Source organism: Gavialis gangeticus, unplaced genomic scaffold (assembly GCF_001723915.1).
Source record: "Gavialis gangeticus isolate Ggan-Ray unplaced genomic scaffold, GavGan_comp1, whole genome shotgun sequence".
Classification (NCBI taxonomy): Eukaryota; Metazoa; Chordata; order Crocodylia; family Gavialidae; genus Gavialis; species Gavialis gangeticus.
Genome location: NW_017729032.1, coordinates 156,862,014 through 156,871,704, shown reverse-complemented (window position 1 = coordinate 156,871,704; position 9,691 = coordinate 156,862,014). Strand labels below are relative to the sequence as shown.

At 41.6% G+C, this 9,691-nt stretch overlaps 1 protein-coding gene across 1 annotated transcript in view; it reads left to right on the top strand.

Annotated features, from left to right (window-relative positions):
* Positions 1–9,691, top strand: part of OCA2 (OCA2 melanosomal transmembrane protein) — a 481,929-nt gene that overhangs the window by 361,786 nt on the left and 110,452 nt on the right. Inside the window, exon 23 of the mRNA XM_019525532.1 lies at positions 3,497–3,590. Coding sequence (XP_019381077.1) covers positions 3,497–3,590 — 94 coding nt within the window. The remainder of the gene's footprint in view (positions 1–3,496; positions 3,591–9,691) is intronic.

The window sequence follows — 9,691 nt, the reverse complement described above, 5'->3', positions numbered from 1 at the left end:
GGAACAGGGGTGAAGGCAGCACAGCCACCAGGGAGAGGGGGCAGGGTTGAAGCAGGGGCAGTACCCCCAGTGGATGGGGTTTCTCTCCTCCCATCCCCTACACCCCACCTTCCACCCCCAGGGAGCCTAACCAAGGCAAAAATAGCTTATATGAAGAACCTGGTGTCTTTTTGCTCCATGAGCCTCCAACCTGGTTTGGCAGAGGAGAGGTATCACAGCAAAGCAAGGCTTTGAAGACATTTTTTGATGTTTATCCCAGGGAGTCCCATTACACTGTACTGTACAGTAAGCCGCATTAGAGCGGCTGTAAAGAGCGAGAGTAGCATTTGCATGTTTTTTTGTTCTGTTTTCCTTTTCTTTTTTTTTTTACTTTGACCTTCATTTAGCAACAGATCATCCTTAGTATTTGTGGCATTGTCATGTGGAAGGTGCAGTGGATTTGAAGTAATTGGCATTTCCAAGACTTCTGCCTGGCTGCAGGGACAGGGGTGAAGGCAACACAGTCCCTGGGGAGCAGAGGAGAGCCCTGGCCAGCCCCCAGAGAGCCCGCAGCCCTGGCCATGCTCCAGCAAGCCCTGAACACTGAGCTGCCAGATACCCATGTAAATTCCAGAAGAACTGTGATCACAAGCGGTTGATTGAAATTTTCCCATGGCTGTTTCTGGCAGCATGGAGGCTGGCTGGCCAGGTTGCAAGTCACTGACTGATCCAGGAGTAGGGGCTACAGGTGTGGGGGTGTGGGGAACAAGGCAGGGGGCCGTACTGAATTTCCCTACCCCAGACTGCTTAGTGGAGTGGCAGAGTCTGCAGCTTTCCCTTCTATCCCACCACCCATGGCCGGATGGGGACACATTTCTCCCCCAGTCCTTGGCCCATACCAGCAATCGCCCATCTCCCCACCTGCCCAGAGACCCCAGGGAGTGGAAGAGTCCCTGAGGTTGGGGCCTCTCCCTCCATAGCCACCTGTGGCCAGTGGGGACACATTTTCCCGCCAGCCCCTGGCCCATTCTGGCAACAGCTCAGTATCGACTTTAGTTTGTTGAAAGTTTGGATCCAGATTTGCTTTCAAGCTGTCCAAATAAGGTGTTGTCTTTTAGGTATTCTATCATCTTTTTTTAGGTGAGCAGGCACTTCTACTTTATTGTGGAGAGCCATAAGGCATAGAGATCACTGCCTCTTAATAATATGCATTATTTTAATTTATTAAAAGCTGTCCCATTCACTTCTCTCAGCTGTCAATTTATAAAGTGAAAACAAAACATAATTCCAAGGTTATTTTAATATGACTCTCTTAGTCCCACCCTTGTTCCCTCATATCTTTCTGTCACAATATCTGACCCCCTAAATATAATTTGGTTTGCAATATAAGAAGATATTTTATTGGGCTCTGTTTTAGAATGCTTATTATTTCTGCAATCCCCGAGTACTTTGGAATTTGCAAGCCTTTATGAACATTTACTGGATTACTTGTGACAACCTCCAGATAGAGCATATGATTATTTCAAGAGTTTTTGATTGCCTTTCCTCTGATCTATTCTTTGTAAACTGAGCTCTTGAGGATCTGAAGTATTTACGAAGTCAAAACACTTAACTTCAGCATTAATTACCTTCTGATCTTTTTCTTTCAAAGTCAAACTAGAAAACTCTCCAGAGAGCCATAAGAAATAACAGGGCCAAAATGTAATTGTGATCTTATATCAGTGGTAGCGCAAGAAAAATATGAGCTTAGAAAAATGAATTTCTAATGTATTGCTGTTGGACATAGCAGTTGACTTCCTGTATTCTGCTTTGGAAAAGTCCTCTTTTGAAGGCTGTCCCTTTTCCTCAAAAGTATGAGTTAGGTTAGTTAGAATACTGAAGGTACTAGTCCCAGTTCTGCTGTAAAGAAAGAAATATCCCAAAAGATATTAGAGGTTTTTAGAGGTACAGGGCGTGTCTACACAAGAGGTTTACTGTGGAGCTGACTGATTAGCTCCACAGTAAATGCTGGCACAGGGTAATATGGCTAAGCACAAGTAGTACTCTGCAGTGGCATTGTTTTGTGCATTGCAGTGTATGTGTAGAGGGTAACAGGGCTGGCTGGGGCATGAGGGTACTTCAGCACAAGGGCTGCCTGCTGGCTAGCCCCACACTGGAGCACCTTCGTGCCCCACCCAGCCCCTCTGCAACATGTTAAACCAGGTCAGAGCAACCCCGGGCTGTCAGGCTACTTCAGAGGCTGCTGCAGAGCAGCCCAAGAACCCCTGCCAGCCCAGGGCTTCTCTGACTGGGCTCCATGTACAGCAGGGAGGGGCTGGGGGCTGGTTGAGGCATGAGGGTGCTTTAGCACAGGGGCTGCACCTTTGTACCTCCACCAGCCCACTGCTGCACATGGAACCTGGTTGGAGCAGCCCTGGGCTGGAGGGCTGACCCCCTGGTTCCCCTGCCAGCTGAAGCTGCTCCAACAGGCCTTCATGCGCTGAGCACAAATAAATTCCAGAGCAAGCTCCAGAGTTTATTTGTGCACATTGATTGCATATGTAGATATGCCCATAGTTAGCTACACAACTGTTATCAAGTACAAGCAGGGGTTTCCAAGCTAAAGGAGTGCATAATGAATTGGACAATTCCAATACTTGAAACACCTACTTCTTTTCTCCTTCATGTTAAGGAAAGTTTAAAAGAAGGCATGGGAAAAGGACAGAAAGAACTAAGGAGTAACAAGAAATGGTAAAAGTACAGCATGTCATTTTACTTTGGCACTATCCATTCTGAGAAGGATGTAAATCATCAGTAACCTCATTTGACTCCAGTGGAGTTATGTTGGTTTTCATCAACTGATGATCTTGTCTAGGTTTTTTTTTAATTTATTAAGAAAGAACATTTGTAGTTCACTGCTTATAGGCAGACTGTACCTCTTTGCTACTGAAACTAGTAGTGAATGTACAGAGACTTTGAAAAATGTTTGCTTTTCCAGCTTGCTGCACTCTGTTACTAGTTTTTAATAAATTGCTAGTTTTATGTATGCATAAAAGGGATTAAAATCTATCACATTTATTTCCCAGTCTCATATTTACATAAAAGAAAGACATTCCTTTTTTTTCTTAGTACTTACAATCAATAGTACAACATACTACAGGAATATACTTTCTTTCCTGTACAGCCTTTGTTTTCCTTTTATGCTAGTTGCACCTTTTCGTGTAGAAAGCCAATAATCAGCAGGTTTCTCTGAATACAGGTCCTTGGTGTCATTGTGACAACTGTTATATTGGTGTTACATTTCTTCATCCTCCATGTGGGGAATCAGAGGATGGTGCCAGGCTTATCTCTATGAAAGCATTAAGCTATTTATAGACTCCAGGGTTGTTGTGTAGAATAGATGGTTTTTCAGGTCTATGCAAGGGAATTGATTTTACTTTTCTAACTAGCTGATTTAAAGCTCTAACTGAATGACAAAGCATAGGAAGAATAAAAAGAAAGGCACAGCTCTAAATTAGCATTTGTTTTTGTCTTGCAGGTAATGGGACATTAATAGGGGCATCTGCAAATGTCGTGTGTGCAGGGATTGCAGAACAGCATGGCTATGGCTTCTCATTCATGGAATTTTTCAGGTATTTATTTAGATATATTCTGTTACATTTTTGTTCACTACTTTTTTCCTTCCACAATTTTGTCTGGAAGCCTGTGCAGAGATGGCATTAATCAAATGAATTCAATTAACATGTAAAAACATTGGAAGAGATTAGATAACTATTATATGGACCTACTGCAGTAAATCAAGTGTTGTCTATTATTGGAATTAGCCAGAAATCTCAAAAATAGGTCAATGGAGTTTCCAGATCTAAACCAGGTATATGAAAGTGGAACTTCCCAAGGAATAGAAAATCCCAAGGTAAGATTTTTGAAAGTAGACTGGCTTTCAGTTTGCCATAGGATTTTGGTTGTACTGTTCCTGTAGATTTGTACCTGCGCACTTCTGGAAAGTTTTGGCATTAAGCCAATGAAGTACATTGATGGGTGATGGATTTATATCAGTATAAAAGTGGTGTAAATGCAGAATAATGTCAACTGCATTTACTTTCAACTGTGTCATTGCCAGAAAGAAAAATGAATTACGGGCTAGGTCAATTGTTCACCATTTATTGTCTGTGGACAATTTGCTGATCACATGATGGTGGTTTCCTTTACCTATTTCAGACAAAGCTAAACAATTTATTTCCAACAAAGTTCAAATACATGTTAGATCAGACCTCCAGTCAGTATAAACTGGTGTCAGTGCAGCTACAATGAAGTCAACAGAGATATTTAGGTTTAAACCAGAAAAACTGTGGTTCAAAAACTAGGTGTCCTGCATATAAACAATTGGTGTAGTTGCTGGTAGGGAGATACATTATCATGAGGGGCAGTTACTCAACTGGGAGGAGAAAGATGATGTGCCTTAAGATATGGTTCATAGAATAAAAAAGTGTTGAGAGTCCATGAATTAAAACAAATGATACCAAATTAAAGTTATTTTAGGGGAAAATGGACTAGCTAGCTTTTTGATGGAGGTTAGTGGAGGGTAGTCATAGAGATCTTCTGGAGTAAAAAAGCAGGAAAATAGCACATTAATCAAAAATTATTTTGGTGACACATGATGTAGAAAGTTGTATTAAAATGGGGTTAGATGAAAGAAGACGATGGAACTCATCTGGTTTAGCAGAGAACTCTTTGGTGAGCTTAAACCAGCAGAGGGCAATGAAAATAGTTTGGGGGCTGGGTCACCTAATCTATGAGGTGAGGCTGAAGGAACTGGGTTTATTTAGTCTGCAGAAGAGACGGCTGAAAGGGAATTTGATAGCAGGCTTTAACTACCTGAAGGATGGTTCCAATGAGGATGGAGTTGGATAGTTTTCAGTGGTGAGAGATGACAGAACAAAGAGCAATGGTCTTAAATTGCAGCAAGGGAGGTTTAGGTTGGATACTAGGAAAAAATTCTCAGTGTGAGGGAGATGAAGCACTGGAACAGATTACCCAGAGAGGGGGTGGAAACTCCATCCTTGGAGGTTTTTAAGACCCAGCTAGACAATGCCCTGGCTGGGATGATCTAACTGGGGCTGGTCCTGCTTTGAGCAGGGGGTTAGACTAGATGACCTCCTGAGGTCCCGTCCAACCCTCATTTTCTATGATTCTAACTCATGGATGAAATAATCTTGGCATTTTCTACTGTACCGTTTTTGTCTTCAACCATCTGCGGATATTAAAAGAAGTATTTTAGTTGTTTATTGTTAAAATATTTTAGAATTACAAATTCTAATATTATTTGCATATTATCATGAACAATCTTTGCATCACTGGGTCCAACTATGAGACTTGGGCTCCTACCAATTCATACCTTACTCTGTGAACAGTATTGTTTAAATGCATTCAAAATTGCTGATAGATCCAGGTTCTCCTTTCTCTGAGCAAGGACCTTGTTGTCTTACTTTTTTGGTTAAAAAACAAAACAACATTCTAGTAAAACCCTTTATTTCATAAGACTTTGAGCAACCCTGTACTTGATTTAAGAAGGGCAGGGACATCTAATTGACTGAAAATGGGCTTGGTGCATTTTGCTGTTGTACATATCTTCTGGCCGATCTGGTTTTTATAGCTAGGGATTGATGGAAACTGTGACTGAAAAGCAAGCCCGGTTAAAGAATGAGTTGCAGTTTATTTAGCATACAACACCCTGCTCAATTTACTTGCATATTTAGAGCACATACTACAAGTAACTTCTTCCCATAATTTTTGTCCTTCCCCCATCCCCCTTCTATTTTCTTTTTTCTGTTTCCTAACTCCTCTTGCTTTCCCTTCTGTTTTACCTGTGAAGCCCTTCAACCCCTTGCCGTATTTGGAACTGAATCAATAGAAACTTCAGCAAGAGGTGACTTGAGCTGGTCTTGCTTACATTCCTGACAGATTCCTAAACAAACACTGCTTATACCTGAATTCAACCTTAGCTGCCATATTTGAACCAAACATCCCTAATCCTTGCTGACCCTATGTTCAGAAGGATATAACACAGATCAAATCTGGCTGCTAGTTTTCCATTTCTCCATCTTTTAGGCTATATACACTCTTCTGCTTTTGGAGTAGTGTGCAATGATTACTGATAGACTTCTCAGAGATTACAATCAAGTGCATTTACAAAACGTGAAAATCGTGGGCTTATTTTTTAATTTCTCTGCACATGTTTACAGACATTCAGATGATGGTTGTAGTATTTAACGTGCATTTAGCCATTTCCTATTATAATGAATAACTTTGCTTCTCTGTTGATTTTATCCCAAAGCATTCTGAAAGCTCCTGTGACTGTGAAAACAAGGGCTTATAAAACTTAGCTGTTTTCTCAAGCAGTGTTAGTTAGATTTGTCTTTCATTGCAGGGGATAGGAGATGGGCATAGAGGCCTTGGTACTACCATTCTCACTCATGTTTTCAGTGTGACTGCTCAAAGACAAAGGTGCTGTTCATTGTGAATAAGGGTAGCAGGACTGAATCCCATGTGGTCCCAGACAGATGGGGCAATGATTAGCAGGAAGGACACATCCTTCCCTTCTGTTCTCCCTCTGCCCTCCAGCAGTTCATCAGCTTTCTTCTTTTCTCATGGGGAATATTTGTGCCAATTAAATTTATTAAATAAATAGTGTACTATGATTTCTGCTGGCATTGTGAGGTTTTCTGTGTACTTTGCTTTTATTTGATAATATATTTTGAGATAGTGGCACAAAATGATTTACACATTGTTAAGTGTGACTTGGAGTAAATTACTAGATTTGGATAAAGTAATAATTCTTCCTTTTATGTGGTTAGATTAATTTGGCTTAATTCATTTCCCATTTACTTTTCATATTAGCATTCTGTTTTATTTCTAAGTTTCAGGCATGAAAAAACCCAGAAATGCTAAATCTTACAATTATTTCCAGCACAAAAATTTAGTTAATATCTGAATATCTATTCTAACTTTTGGTTGCTTAACTGAATGAAAAGTTGGCATATCTCACAGAAAGCAGGCCCTTGTCAAAAAGAATCCATTTAATTCATCTCAAATTTTCATGTAAAACTGTTGTGATGGAAACTTTCCTATGAATTCTAGTGAGTATAACATTTCAGATGTGAATAGACAGTCTCAAGCCTAGTAAGGAATCCTTTTTCTCTATGCAGAATAAATAGGCTGCAGATATTGTCAGGGATGTACCAAGAGCTTACTCACTACTAGCCTTTAGAGGACGAAGTGATACTTTAAATCCAAAGTGATTTCAGTGGAAGTACTTTGGATTTACACTGGTATAACTGTGAGTGGAACTGGCTCAAAGTGTTTTGTCAGAACAAAAGAAGCAGCAAGACTGTCTCTTAGGACAAATTAATTCCTGGCTAAAAGCTCTAAGTTCTTTCCTCTTTCTGTGTTTCTCAATGCTATTTGTCATGGCAATCCCTTGATTTGAAGATGATCTCTACCATGGCTCACTGATAGGTCTTTAGATGACTTAAGAGCCCAAACCTTGAGCCATAGATCTATCCAAAGAAGTTGCAGGTCCTTCTTCAGGGGAGAGTAGGCCATAGGCTAGGGTTTCTCTCCTTTTCCTTCCTCCACTCTCTCGTCTCTGCTTTGAGAGCAAGATGCTTTACCTAGAAATGAGCTGCCACTTGGCTGAGGATGTAGAACCATTGGAGTTGGTCAACATCCTGCTTCTCCCAGCTCTTGATATCAGCATCTGTTTTCTTGAGGTATGCCTTCAATGTGTCCTTGTAGCATTTCCTTTGGCTGTGGTAGGATCTCGGGCTATTACTAAGCTGGGAGCAGAGCACTTGTTTTAGGAGCTGGGAGTCAGGCATCAGCAGACAACATTCAGTTCAGTGAAACTGATGCTTGAGGATCAGTGACTCAATGCTGGTGACATTGGCTTCAACAAGGATGCTGGTGTTTGTGCAGCAATCTTCCCATTTGATGTGTATGCTTTTCCAGAGGCATCATTGGTGATATCTTTCCAGGCACTTGAGATGATGATGGTAGGTCACCCATGTTTCATATCTGTAGAGGAGAGTGAGGATGATGACTTAATTGTAGACCTTGGTATTTCCAGACATCGCAGTGAATAAAGACATGCTGAAGCAATTTCCCAGAGGAGGCACATTTAAAAAAATGAAGAACAGAGGTGGGGCAATGACATATATCCTTGCTTGACCTCAGTTCAGATGACAAATGGATCTGTCTCCAATGCAGTATATAGGATGGTTGCAGTCATCAGGTCATCTGGTCTAGTAGCCTTGTTATTCTTGGTTTCCTTGATGGCACACTAGACTTCTTCTAGGATAGAAGGGTTAGTGAGGGATCCCCTTTTAGGTGTTGGGGGATGGACTCAATGATGGTGTTTGCCACAGTTGACTTATGGTTCAGAAATGCCTCAAAGTCCTCCCTCCATCCATCTTGGATAGATTCATTCTCTTTGAGAAGCGTTGAGCCATCTTGTGATCACAGGGAAATAGGACCATGAGAAGTTGGGCTGTAGATGGCTTTCATTGCCTAGAAAAAGGTGCGCATGTCAAGTTTGTCAGCATAGAGCTGGATCTCCTTGGCTTTATCTTGGCATTATCTTGCCACCACTGATTTTTGATTACTAGGATCCTCAAACCTTCTGCTGAGATGAAGTGTCATTTTGCCAAGCAGAATAATCCATTCTCTACCAGTCAAGGAGGGGCTTGGACCTTGGTGTTGCTTCCATCAAACCAGTCTTGGTGTTAATGGCTGGTATAGCCAATGGATTCAGGACAGGTCATATGAATGGAAGTTTTAAACCCCTTCCAGAGTTTATCAGTGTTCCTCAATGTTTCCTTAATTTGTGAACAGAGCAGAGAGCTGCCCATAGAGATGCTTTTGGAGATCTTTATAGACCTTTGGGACATGAAGAGAATTAGTGTTGAGAATCCTTCACATTGGTTTTGGCTGTTTTTGGTGTTTCTGAGCAAGCAAAATGTTCCTAATAGATCTGACAAGATGGTACTGTGTCCCGTAGTCATTGGTTCCTTGCATATCACGTGTGATATGGGCATCCATTCAATCATGGGCTCTAACAATAACATAGTCAAGGAGGTGCCAATGCTTAGAGTGTCTCCATGTGCTCTTGTATTTGCCATTCTGCCCACCCAGGTCATCTATTTAAGGAGTTCTTTGGCCACCTGGGGACTTGTGATGGCTTGTATGGGGACTGTCTCTGAGAACCTGGTTGCATAATCTATGATTACCAACAAAAATTAATACCCTGCTGAACTCCTGGGAAGGGGTCCCACCACATCAAGTGCAATATGAAAGAACGGTATGTCTGCTATGGGCATAGGTTGCAACGGTGCCTGGGTTGGCTTATTCCAGCTTACCTTTTGACATGTCAGGCATGCCCAGCAGAAACTCTCCATCTGGTTATACATCTTGGGCCAAAAACAGCACTTTGTTAGTTGGGCCTTTGTTTTGCTGCAACCCATATGCCCGCCCAGTGGATTGTCATGTGCTAGCTTTAGCAGAGGAGCCCTAAACTGATGTGGTATTAACAACTGGGGAATCTCCTCCTGCTCTTGTACCCCTTTCTTTATCCAATAAAGTAACCCTCTTCTAACCTCAAATCTCGGCAGGTTTGCATAGCGTCCCAGGTCCACCATATCCTCTTCCTTCTTAGCCAGGTCAGTCTCTATTATGGCTT